Below are 14,035 nucleotides of genomic sequence, written 5' to 3' on the forward strand. Positions count from 1 at the left end.
ATTATATGCAAATACAAAAGTATTCAGATCCAGGTGCTGGTGTGAAATCTGCAGAATATTTTTTGAGGGACAACCCCTTTAAGTAATGCTGAGAACATGAGATCATTATGTACCTGGCTGGCTGTACCTTGGCTGGCTCCCTGGGTATCGGTCCACCGGAAATTTCCCTGTAGGGTCTATGGCCAGTCCGCCCTTGGCGCATTCTCATGTTCTAAACATAAATGAAAACTCTGACAGAAAGACATATAGTCCCCCTGCGAGCAGCCTTTCTCCGCCACTCATGGGCAGACTGACGGTGGGCTGATGCACGGAGTGCCGCCCAAGCCCACCTCTTGGCCATCAGCCAGGTACATAAAGAACTGTCAGCATTATTGATGTAGTAGAATCAGGTACTTATGCACCTGGACAGCAGCCATAGGTGCCCTCCTGAACTCAACTGCCGTCACTTGCCATCCTCAAGATAATGATTCAGTTCATACTGTGGCACAGGCAGCAGTATTTTGTGCTGCGCTTTGGTATTTGGTTCTGCTGGGGCGGTATTTTGTGCTGTACCATGGTATTAGATTCCACGAGGGCAGTATTTCGTGCTGAGCTTTGGTATTTGGTTCTGCTGGGGCGGTATTTTGTGCTGTACCATGGTATTAGATTCCACGAGGGCAGTATTTTGTGCTGAGCTTTGGTATTTGGTTCTGCTGGGGCGGTATTTTGTGCTGTACCATGGTATTAGATTCTGCAAGGGCAGTATTTTGTGCTGCACTGTGGTATTTGGTTCTGCTGGGGCGGTATTTTGTGCTGTACCATAGTATTAGATTCCACGAGGGCAGTATTTTGTGCTGCACTGTGGTATTAAGTTCTGCTGGGGCGGTATTTTGTGCTGTACGATGGTATTACCGGTAGACACATATGAATAATCTATCGAAGAGTATGACGATCCCCCATTGTCACCCATGCGTCAACCGCGTTTGGGCAGCCACTTAGACAAAAACACAGTCGAAATCGGCTTAGTCTTTACATCCTAGATTCTTTATTATATACTATACAGTAACCTCACCTGGAACCCCCCCCCCCGGAAAAATGATGAAAAGCTTTCGAATATACATCAGCCTTCAAAAGCTGAATATCAGGGACTTATTAATTTCCTTAATTTACATGAAAGAGTGAGAAAAACATCAAACGCCACGAGCTCTCATTAATTAAAAATGTTCCTGCCTTAATTCTACATAAACAATACATCTGAAAAATGACATAGGGCTGAAGGACCAAACTTGGCCGAGCCTGACACCACGCGTGGTCACGGCACTGGACATTACTTACTGTATGGTGTGTGTATATATATATAAAACTGCTGAGTAAGATTTCCCTAAATACGCCAACACCTCACATCTCAGCAGAATAAATAACAGTGTAAAAGAGAAAGGGATTATCTGATATTACAGACTATGATTATGGGGAGCTTTTAGGTTTGGCACCAGATGAAGCATTTGTTCTAAATGGCGTCTTATGACCAAAAATTGAAAAATGGAATGACCACTAATCCCATAATTCAAGACATTGGGCTGGGCAGCCTCGTTCCTGGAAAAATTGGGGGTTACAGCTTGGAGAGCCCCACACATCAGACATTTATGGCATGACCCATTAATGGGTCTCCGGTAGGAAACTCCTTAAAGGTGCCACCATTAAGTGTTATTTTAATATAATTCAGTAGAAAATAATTCATTACTGTTGCAACGTACTTACTGTTACAAAAATGTTCCATTTGTGAGATATTGTTTTTACTTGATTATAATGGCGCCCCCTAGTGTTTAATTTGTATAGTGATGTTGCACGTCCACCTACTGAGGTGGTTGCACAAGCTCAGTTCCATCTTTCAATGGCCAACAGCCTTATGTACTGTAAGAAGCTGTGACAGTTACAGGGAGAGAGTGGCAACAGAGAGGACACCCCTCTGAGCTGTGATAAGGAGAGAGCTGCAGCAGAAAGACATGCCACCCCTCCCACCAGTCTGCCTTTTTTCCTGTGAGCCTACCTTCTGTTAGGATGTGGGACTCTCCCCCAAAATGGCAATAAATCCTGTCGAAAACAAAAAATATCTGACGTTGAAGTTAACTTTAATTGATTCATCCATAATAGGCTTGCCCCATTAGTCAAACAGTTGCTCTGGTAGGCCTACCATACTTGCTGAACTTTCAGGGTTGGACTAGCCCATCAAAGTACTAGAGGATCCGCCCGGTGGGCTCAGGCTCTGATATCATAATGAGTCCCATAGATCCAGAAGAAAAAACATTTGGTTGCCTTTGGTGTCAATCACTAGGGTATATTTCTTTGATTCCAAATCTATCTAACCTTATTGATGATATAGCAATTGGGTCTCCAAAATAACTTCCTCTGGTGGTCCCCAGGATCCCTAGTCCACAGCAAAGCTGTGTAGGTGCAATACAATGGAATACCCCTCAATATCTTTTCAGTCTTAGGCTGGCCATGCACATTAGATGTGCGGAAAGCTAATTCAGCAGAAGGCTATCCCACCTAAGCCCCCATACATATACCCGGTAGCCTTGGCTGAACATGAACATGGTCTGAATAAGAACATGGGAGTAAGGTTGACAGGGAATATGGCTGATCAATTGTCCATCAGATTGTTCATATGACCATCAACATGCCAGCCCAAATGGACAGACGAGGGACGGACTATAAACAAAAAGTTAAACAACCCAGTGGGCACATGCCAAGTGGTAAATGATTTACTGTATATGGTCAGATGGACAATCATGCCATACACACAACAGCCAGAAATCCAAGCGGACAGATCACATTTTTGCCGGATAACAGTCTGCCATCCGCAAGGGTGGATGATTGTGTAATCATCTACAAAACGGACATTTCAGCCAACATTCATCTTACATGTAGGGGCAGCCACTGCCAGACACCTCTTCCAGTGGTTTATATACCAAGACAAAAGAATAGGGCATGTTGAAATCAAGCTACCCAATCCATCTCTCCTCCGAGCCACCAAAGGCAAATTGAGAGGACCCTCTACACATTAGATGGTTGGCCGATGCTGACAATAGGTAGGTCAATCCATTCTCTATGGGCTATGGTGGGATGACCATTGATTGGTAGGGACTGCCCAAGTCTTCCAGAAGGGAAGGGGATATTATAGTGCCATGGAGCTGGGAGGTGCCATCAGCTGGCACAGAACCCTAAGGACATCATTCATTGGCCATTGGGCTCAAATAATCATCTAATGGTGAAAGACAGAGAGCTCTCTAAGGGTTATGATAAGACAATGAAGAGACCCCCGCTCCACTTCTGAGTCATTATTTGTACGGTTTGGTCATTTCTTACATGTTTAAACATTCACTAATCCTTCCTAGTGAACAGACGCCGCTCTTTAACTATTAATGCCTCTGGTTTATAGACGGGGGGTCTGGAAGATTTCACTACAAAACTTTGCCTAATACATCTCGGTGACAAAATCATTGCTGGCGAGGGAGCCGTCACTCTGGTCTTTGTACGGGACGATGAAGTCACCATTAAAATATCAAGAGTCATGTTTTTATGTCATGATTTACACAGAGGAACGCTACAATCAGTGAGCACCCCAGCTCTGAGCCTGGACCGTACACTGAGCCCTTGTTGTTTCCTCCGCTGAAAGGGGGGTGACAACAGTACGTCTAACCCGCCACTTCCAAATTGTGAGTTTTGAAAGCACAAGTTGCTGCTTTCTCTCCTTCAAGTGCATAAAAAGTGTGAAGTGAATGTGCGCTCCAATGCAAGCCCACTCCAAATCAAGAAAAGACCCCCAATGTTCCATAATACTTCAAGCCAAGGAATCCTGCAAGGGTCATGGACCACTTATGCCCCCACCGAAGCTTAGTGAGTCCTTCTGGGTCATGATGTCTACGTAGGATGTTGCATGCTCCATAGCTCTACAACTAGTTGTTCCAGGAGTTGAAATGCAGTGGGTGGGGACCACATAGACACCTCTAAACGGTCAAGAGGGCACCACATCTAACCTGGATTATAAATATCCCTCTGATTTATGAGAGTTGGGAAAATGGGCAAATAGTGAGAAAGTAAAGAGCGGGCAAAGTGCCATACTAATCAGTGGACCTCATCCCCAGTGATTTTCGGGCACCCATCAAGTCACTATTCTATCAGGAGATACTTCTGCTCCTCAGATTTTTAAACCACTCAGCCTTTGGTGGTTGGTCACCTACAAGAGACTCCTCCATGGCATTCAAGAGACCCTTACGAACCGTTCCACTATGTGTTAGTATCCAATCATTACCACTGGTCTACCATATCATTGATACGAGCAATAACTATGCGACACATGGCAGCGACAAGGAGTCCCTTTTAAGATGAGATAAGTATTTTGTGACGCCAGTTGCCGGGAAGCAACAAGGGCACAGGGCCCCTTTTTAATGATATAGTAGATGATACCCAGATGTAGGAATGGCCAAGCGGTATAGGGTGGCCCTACAATGTCCCTTAATGTGTTGTGCATGTGTCACGGTCCTCCTACCTGGATATGCTGGAACCCCAGGCGTTGTTGTCCGAAGCAGACAAATAGAGGGTAGTTGAATTAGAGGATGGAGAAATAAATTGAGTCCAGACCTTGTGATGAAGTTCAATAACAGCTTTACTTGAATAAACGTTTCTTCAACAGTTTCAGGCTTTGTCTTGGTTCCCAGCAGGCTTTAGCATTAACTCTGGCAGGCAAGCAAAATCAACTCTGCTACATCTGTTGCTCTGTGGCTTTGCTGTGCTGACTGAATAACTTTGCTTTAGCTGTATGCTGCAACTTCTCTCTTTGTAGTCTGACTCTAGCTTAATCCAGGGAACTTTTCCTCCTGGCTTCATAGGCTCCAAGCTGTGGCCTCCACATCCAGCAGAGCTGATGGTGCTCTGGCTGGCTTGTTGTTGGGCATGGACACATCCAACGGCGAAGTGCCCAGCCCTTGCTTCCTTCCCCTAGCAAGGGGTAATCTAGACTGACCTCTAACTAACTAACTAGTCCCCTCTCCTCCTTAGGCCTCATGCACACGACAGTATTTTTTCACGGTCCGCAAAACGGGGTTCCGTTGTTCCGTGATCCGTTTCCGTGTGTCTTCCTTGATTTTTGGAGGATCAGCAGACATGAAGGAAAGTGAAAAAAAATCTAAGTCAAGTTTGCCTTGCAAATGATAGGAAAAAAAAGGACACGGATCACGGACGCGGATGACAATCTTGTGTGCATCCGTGTTTTTTCACGGACCCAACGCGAACCGTTGTCTGTGAAAAAAATAGGACAGGTCCTATTTTTTTCACGGACTGGAAACACGGATCACGGACGACAAACGGTGCATTTTCCAAATTTTCCACGGACCCATTGAAAGTCAATGGGTCCGCAGAAAATCACGGAAAACGGAACAACGGACACGGGACACAACAACGGTCGTGTGCATGAGGCCTTCGAGGGAAAGTTAGAATGGAAAGAAGGCTTGCACTCTCTCCAAATGTAGCTCTGCCATGCTTACTGCCACCTTCTGGTGAACCAGGTAAATTATATGAACAATAGCAGTTACAAGAAATAGGAATGCGCATTGTGAAGGACTTGAAATAAATGCATAAGATGACACTATATTAGCCCATAGGAGACAGTAACAGGGTGCAGAAGTAGTAATGCCACTATGGGGCATTACAACTGCACTTCATCTTAGCCAAAAGACAAAAAAAAAATAAAAAATCGGAGAAGCTGGAGAGATGTGGAGAGCACAAGTGGCTGATCAGAATTTAGGAACCACTTATGGTCATACCCTCAAGTGGTGCCCACAATGCCAGCTTCACAGTGGTCTCTACCATGCTTCATCCATAAGTAAATCTAGTGGTCTGCCTTATGGCAGTGCATTATGGTAGGGTCAGAAGGCCCATTTTCCAAAAAGTTGCTCCCTATAGCCATGGAAGGGGCTCTGTCCGATGGTAGGTGACCCCATCAGTAGACAAACCAGCCCATTAGTGTAGTGACGTAGTGGAAGCATAGAAAGGCTGGCTGACAACCCATTTAGGACACGATTGGGGGCCATATTGATTGTTAAAGGGTTATGCCAAGTTTTAAAGGTATGCCCTAGTCACAGGATAGGGGATGAGTCTGATCGGTGGAGGTCAACCACTGGGACCACCACAGGTCATGAGAAAGGGTCCTGTTGCCTCCGTATGCATGAAGCTGAGGTTGAGCATGCTCGCTACCGCTCCTTTCATCTCTATGGGAGGGCCCGAGAGAAGCCGAGTGCATCGCTCAGGTATCTCCGGTCCTATAGAGATGATTGGAGCGACAGGGCTCATGCTCGACCACTGCTCCATTTATATTGGGGGTCATAGGTCCTCTGTTCCCGTAATATGTAAGGGGGGGGGGGGGACATCGGTCGGACCCCCACCGATCAGACTTTCTTGCCATACTGGGTAAACCAAAACTAACAAGTGGGGAATGGTATAAAAATGTAAATTTATTGATAAAAATACAAAAGATGGATACTGGTTGGCACTCTGCTTTTCCAGACACATAGGGGGAGATTTATCAAACTGGTGTAAAGTAGAACTGGCTTAGTTGTCCATAGCAACCAATGAGATTCCACCTTTCATTTTCCAAAGCGGTCCTGAAAAATGAAAGAAGGAACCTGATTGGTCGCTATGGGCAGAGCCAGTTTTCCTTTACATCAGTTTTGATAACTCTCACCCATAATGTACAGACTTTGCACAACTGAATAGTGTCCTGCTATACTGCATGTGCAGCCCTGTAGGTTGTCAGATATTCTGTGTGAACATAGCCTAGTCGCAATAAATGATCTGCACCCCTGTTGTCACCTCTCAGCATGTTCTCAGCAGCAGTTCAGACATTTTCAAGGATTTCCATGACTTTTGTTTTTTCACACAAAATTATTTCTAGTATTTTATTCCACCGGCTCATTCACAAGCCGCAGGCAACAAAGGGGTTAACTCCCCGTCTCCATCCCTCAGGAGTACACACACGTTCTGAGGGATGCGGTGACGTCACCGCCCAAAGGGGGCGTGTTTGATAGTAGAACCGAGAGGGGGCGTGTTGAATATTTGCATAGAGGAGTGGTTATGCGGTGTAACCACGCCCAACACATTGGAGCTGCTGTCAGGGGGGAGGAGAAGCTGAGTGGCCGGCACTCTGTTCGTGTAGAGCGGGAGGAGAGGAGCTGGGCACCCGGAGCTGTGCTCCCCCGGGCTCTGGAGCTATAAGAGCAGCAGGTAGGTGCTGGATCCCACCGGACACTGCATGGAGCCTGATCCCCCCTGCTGGACTGTGACCCCGAGGACCCCTCTGCTGGACGGTGCAGGCTCTATAAGCTTCCAGATCCGGAGATTTCAGGTTGCGATGAAGTTGATAGCAGATTTCAATCTGAATGTGCAGATAGAGTGTAGCCACAGGGATGAGGGGTGCAGTGCACTGGCGAGGCATGGATCTTGGGGGTGCAGTGCACTGGTGAGGCATGGATCTCGGGGGTGCAGTGCACTGGTGAGGCATGGATCTCGGGGGTGCAGTGCACTGGTGATGCATGGATCTTGGGGGTGCAGTGCACTGGTGATGCATGGATCTTGGGGGTGCAGTGCACTGGTGAGGCATGGATCTTGGGGGTGCAGTGCACTGGTGAGGCATGGATCTTGGGGGTGCAGTGCAATGGTGAGGCATGGATCTTGGGGGCGCAGTGCACTGGTGTGGCATGGATCTTGGGGGGCGCAGTGCACTGGTGTGGCATGGATCTTGGGGGGGCGCAGTGCACTGGTGTGGCATGGATCTTGGGGGCGCAGTGCACTGGTGTGGCATGGATCTTGGGGGTGCAGTGCACTGGTGTGGCATGGATCTTGGGGGTGCAGTGCACTGGTGTGGCATGGATCTTGGGGGTGCAGTGCACTGGTGTGGCATGGATCTTGGGGATACAGTGCACTTGTTGGTTATGGATCTTGGGGGTGCAGTGCACTGGTGTGGCATGGATCTTGGGGGTACAGTGCACTTGATAGGCAGGGATCTTGGGGGTGCAGTGCACTCGTTTGACGTGCATCTTGGGGGTGCAGTGCACTGGTGAGGCATGTATCTTGGGGGTGCAGTGCAATTGTTTGATGTGCACCTTGGGGGGTGCAGTGCACTGGTACAGGTTGCAAGTAGAAATGTGTCAGTGACAAGACTGATGCACAAGTATGTGGACAGGTAGTAGTCCCTGGAAGTTTTGCAGCCTGGACTAGCTGTGTACACTGAGGACTCCTCTGCCAGCATAGTCTATCAGAAGCTCAGGGACTGCAGCCTGCCACATGTCCGCCTGGATGTGCTGCTGTAGTCTCCTGATATCGCCCCATAGTCGTGGCTCTTAGGCTTCATGCACACAGCCAGGTCCATATTTCGGTCCGCAGAGTACAGACACCTTCCACGTGTATTCTGCACGTCTCTCACTCCCATCAATAGAAAGGACTATCCTCATCTGCAATACGGACCAGAACAGGACGTGTCCTGTAATCTGCGGAACAGCCACACGGATCCTCAAAAATACCGGGGATCGCATGGAAATGAAGGGGGATCGCATGCGCAGGAAAACTACAGTTCTGTGCATCAGGCCTTTGGGGTATATTCACATATGGCAGATTTGTTGCAAAAATTTCTGCCTCTAAAAATCAGTTCCGTGCCTCTGGTATGGGGTCGTTTTGGCAGCACGCGCGTGGATGGCGACAAGCGCCGGTCGAATAAATTGGACAGTTGGAGAAACGTATGCAACAAATCTGCTACGTGTGAATTCTCCCTAAAGATACCTGCACACGTTGCGGTTTATGTGCGTTTTTTTTTTATCGCAATGTAACACCGTACCAGCAAAGTGAGCGAGATTTGACAAATCTTACGTACAGTTTGCGGATTTTTTTACGTGCAGACACTGACCTACATAGATTTTGAAATCCGCAGCATGTCCGTTGCAATGCAAAGGGTGATATCTGCAGCAAAAACCGTGCCAAACTCTGCAGGTTTTGGTGCGGAAATGGGAAGAAATCTGAGTGAATATCCACCCCTGTGTGCAGGGAGCCTTAGGGCTCATGCACTCATCTGTATGTATTTTGCGTTCCGCGCAAAACGGACAAGAATAGGACGTGTTCTATTATTTTTTTCTGCAGAATGGATATACGGACACAGTCATTTCTGGTTTTTTTTTAAGCCCCATTGAAATGAATGGCTCCGCATATGGACCTGTAAAAAAACGGAAGAAAAAATACGCTTGTGTGCATGAGCCCTTAGGCAGGAAACACAGGAGTGGGTCCAAAATCAAACATGTCAAGGAAACACTGAGGGATCTGCATTTTCTTAAAAAAAATATAAAATAAAAACTGCAGGTGTGATTCCTGCCTAATGCTGGTGCTAAATTACAACTCACAACCTTTGGCTGTTAAGGCATGCTAGGAGTTGTAGTTATGTGACAGCCATAGAGCCACAGGGCCATTGCCCCCACCCATGCTTGTATCAGCTTCTGGTACTACCAGGGTGCCAATGTCTGTGGGCACCTAAGGAGAAGGACCCATTGGGTATCTCCTTGTCACTGAATGGATACATTCTTATTGTTCCCGTGGTTACAATGTATCAATGTGCAATATTTACAAAATAGATACAAAACAAGGAGTAATGCGACGCCCCTCAAGTCTTCTGCCCACCCTGTGCCGTTTAAAGGATAACCAGTCCATCTCTTGACCTCTCCCAGTCATTAGTCATGGCAGAGATGGGGGCACACCATCCTATAGGTTGACCACAGTGAGGTGTGAAGGTTTCTTGTTGCCCTCTAGGTACCAGGCTGACTCTTCTCCTTCTGCTTTCTCTAGGTCGTTGCCACCTTGGTCAAGGAGACCGGCGCCCGGATTTACAGTGCTGAGACCAGCGGAGCAAAGTATGCAACCGGAGGATGCCTGAGGCTGGAGGGGGCTGCAGGCTATCCCCGTGCAAAGGGATACTAGTGGGAATGATCACCGTGTGGTGCACCCTCTGCTTTTCCCTGGTGACGGTGAGCGGGGTGCCAGCTGCCAGGCTTCCAGTTGCACAATCAGAAGAGGACAAGCCGGAGATAAAACCAGCAGGTAAGGGTGCGGGTCCACCCAGGGTTTCCTGGCCCAGGACGGTGCTCAGCCCCAGAATTTGCATGCTGTCCTGGGCTTGCACCATAGGAGGTCAGCAGGGGGGACATTGTTTGAGGACCTTAATTAATCACTGGGCTAGCTGACTTGCAGATTAACCCTTCTGCTGCCGCAGGGCTGGATGTTTATTGAGGGGCCCTAATGTGTGTACAGTGCTGTACAATGCACAGCTTGTCCGAGGTCATTGCACATCAAAGGGAGACCCTGATTGTATTATGGCGGGGGTAATCGGCCAGTTATTGTAGAAGCGGGGTTATAAGTGAGCCGATGGCGGCACCTTGTACCCTGCATTGTAGGATCAACAGGTTATACCTATAGGAAGATGTAGCGAAGCCGAGTTTGTCACTACGACAGGTTGTACATATATAGTTCTGCTGTATTTTACTGTGCCTAGCAATACATTGTAGTGACAATTTCAGCTCTGCTACATTTAGACATATATAGCTATAACTGTATATATTTATAACCTACATAGCCTATAAGACGTTAGTGACAAACTCAGCTCTGCTACAATTAGATATATCTAGCTAAATATTTTGATCTGTGTATGCTAAGAAGATAGTAGTGACAAACTCGACTCTCCTACATTTAGCTATATCTAGCCATAACTGTAAAGGGGTAACCCATCTATCCTGTAAGGCAGCAATGACAAACTCAGCTTTGCTACATTTTAGATATAGCTAGCCATATATGTATAACCTGTCTATCCTACAAGGTAGTACTGGCAAACTCAGCTCTGCTATAGCTAGCAATAGATGGGTCATTTGTGTATCCATTAAGGCAGTAATGGCAAACTCAGCCTGCTACATTTAGATATAGCTAGCCATATACGTATAACCTGTCTATCCTATAAGGCAGTACTGGCAAACTCAGCTCTGCTTCATTTAGCTATATCTAGCAATAGATGTGTCATTTGTGTATCCTTTAAGGCAGTAATGGCAAACTCAGCTCTGCTACAGAGAGCTACGTCTAGCAATAGTTGTGTAAATTGTCTATCCCAGGCATGCTCAACCTGCGGCCCTCCAGCTGTTGCAAAACTACAACTCCCAGCATGCCCGAACAGCCTACAGCAGGGCATTGTGCGCAGTTGTAGTTTTACAACAGCTGGAGGGCCGCAGGTTGAGCATCCCTGGTCTATCCTATAAGGCAGTATTGACAAACTCGGCGCTGCTACATTTAGCTATATCTAGCAATAGATTTATAACTTGTCCATCCTATAAGACAGAAGTGACATACTCAGCTCTGCTACATTTATATGTATCTTGCAATAGATGTATAACTTGTCCATCCTATAAGACAGTAGCAATAATCTCAGCACTGCTACATCTGCATATAGCTAGCTATAAGTTTGTAACTTGTCTAACGTGTAAGACAGTAGTCCAAAACTCAGCACTGCTACGTTTGGATGTATGTAGTAGCAGCAGCGTTTGACACTACTGTAGGAAAGACAGGTTATAACTATATAGCCAGATACATATGAATGTAGCAGAGCAGAGTTTGTCACTACTGTCCTACGGGCTAGATAGGTTATAAATATACATTCATAGCTAGATATATGAAGATGTAGCAGAGCTTAGTTTGTCACTACTGTCTTACAAATTAGCTTCTAAATATGCGTTTATAGCTAGATATAAAAAGATGTAGCAGAGGTAAGTTTTTCACTTCTAGGTCATAGTTCAGACATGTTATAAATATACAGTTAGATAGTCGATAGATGTAACAGTGCTGAGTTTGTCACTACTGACTTGACAGGTTATAAAATGGAGCGAGATATGTCTAAATGTAGCAGAGCCAAGCGCTATTATCTTACAAGTTATATGCAGATATAGCAGAGCCTACATTTGTCTTATCATTTTGCTGTGAGATTGTGTAGAGAACAACGCCGCATGGTGATCCCTCTCTTGATGAATAATGCAGTACAGTTACGTGCAGTCCTATGTAAAATCGCACATAACAGTTGATATCACAATGCTTGTGCCGAGTGACAAACTCAGCACACCTACATTTGCATGATATGTCTGTATACTGCTGCAGCCTGCTTGTGTTGATTTATATTGTGAGCTGAGCCACGTACAGATGTCAGACGAGTGTTCTATGTCATGATGAGTTTCTCTGGTTATGATTTAGTGCGTGGCCCTGGTTCTTGTGTGGTCCTTGCTGTGTAGCGATGATGAGTTTGCAATGTGTTGCTGCTTTGTATGTAGATGATATGCATTACTATTGTCTCATTGACACGTCTGATGATGGGATTGAATCTACTTGTTGCTTTGCTTTCTTTGGAAAGCTGGATGTAGATGAGCTGTGGAATGCTGATGGGCTAAGCAGCTCAGGGGCCACGTGTGGCCCCTTCAAAGCCGATTAGTCTTATCATTGTCTTCATTGATATGTCATCGTAGTTGCATGTGCCATTTCTAGGAGGTCTGATGTGTGTCCCAGACCCTCAGGTTGGTTGTAACGTGTGCTTAATGATGGCCTCCATTCTGTGCAACCGTGAGCTCCAGCTGTTGCAAAACTACTACTCCCATCCTGCCCTAATATCCACAGACAGTCAGGACAGGATGAGAGTTGTAGTTTTGCAACAGCTGGAGAGCTGCAGATTGGGGAGCATTGCTGTACATGAAGGAACTGTATATTGCATCCGTGTCTGATCCACATTTTTTGGGGCTTGCACACGGACCCATTCATTTCCACGGATCCGCAAAAGAAAATGGATGCACGCGGTGTCGTCTATGTGCTGTCTGCATCCATATGTCCGTTTTGCAAATTATAGAACATGTCCTATTCTTCTCTGTATTGCAGACACGAATAGTCTCTTCTATTGATGGGAGTGAGAAAAATGCGGAAGGTATCCGTATTTTGCGGACACGGTCGTCTGCAGGAGGCCTCATTCATTGGCTGCATTCCAGTAGTAGTAGTGTCATCCAAACCACAGATGGGGTTGATAATGTGTCAGCATGTTGCACAGCTGTTTTCTGTAATTCAGTAAATGACCAACACAGCTCTGCTGCATCTGCCCAATATTAGCATACAAACATACACTTCAAATAGCTTCAATGATATGGTAGGGTAAACAACCAACATAGCTCTGCTGCATCTGCCTTGTTCAGCTCTGCTTCTTTTGCTCAAATCTAGCCTGTTAAAGAGATATACACTTGAAAAATCTGCATGATATGTAGTGTACATGACCAACATCGCTCTGCTGCATCTGTTAAAGAGACATGCGCTTCAAAATATCTGCAAAGCTATAGCAGGGTAAATAGCTCTGCTGCATCTGTCCAAAACTAGCCTGTTAAAGAGACATACACTATCTGCACTGCCATACATTTTGCATGGGTGATTATCCAGACCAATAATATTTACATGTAAATTCCTCCGCTCTGCTGCACCCAGCACCGCTACATCTCGCTATCTGATGAGACCACTGCATCCCACCTTTAATACATTGTGTGAAGGGAATGAAAGGCAGCGATGCAATGAAATAACCTGGCTTCATTGTCTGCGAGAGAAAGTAATCCTGCCAGAATCAACATGAGAAGAGAGTAATTACTGTCTAGCGAGACGAACACTTACCGTGGAAGATTCCCCCCCCCCCCCCCCACCTCCATTTTTACGACTTCTTTGTATCCTTGTATTTTAAGCTTTTAGTTCAATTACCCTTCAGAAAGTCCACAGAAAATCTTCCTGTAGCTGTCACAACAACCTCCGGCGGGCGCTCTTCTCAATGGATTGTGCTTTCTTTTACTGAACAGGGTTGGACAGCAACTCCCAGCATGCTTGTTCGTGTACAGATGGGAGTTGTAGTCCGATAGCCTGAGCAAGAAGAAGTCATCTGTGACTGACGGCACTTTCTAGTCCGTTGCAGGTCTCC

General features: G+C 46.3%; 1 protein-coding gene across 6 annotated transcripts in view; it reads left to right on the forward strand.

Annotated features, from left to right (window-relative positions):
- The first annotated feature begins 7,165 nt into the window (after positions 1-7,165).
- FGFR3 (fibroblast growth factor receptor 3) overlaps positions 7,166-14,035 on the forward strand; it is a 72,951-nt gene continuing 66,081 nt past the window's right edge. For all 6 annotated transcript variants that reach the window (XM_044295462.1, XM_044295467.1, XM_044295472.1 and 3 more), the window contains exons 1-2: positions 7,166-7,257; positions 9,859-10,110. In XM_044295462.1, the coding sequence (XP_044151397.1) occupies positions 9,939-10,110 (172 nt within the window). In that variant the 5' untranslated portion in view covers positions 7,166-7,257; positions 9,859-9,938. The remainder of the gene's footprint in view (positions 7,258-9,858; positions 10,111-14,035) is intronic.

The sequence above is a fragment of the Bufo gargarizans genome, chromosome 1 (genome assembly GCF_014858855.1).
Source record: "Bufo gargarizans isolate SCDJY-AF-19 chromosome 1, ASM1485885v1, whole genome shotgun sequence".
Classification (NCBI taxonomy): domain Eukaryota; kingdom Metazoa; phylum Chordata; class Amphibia; order Anura; family Bufonidae; genus Bufo; species Bufo gargarizans.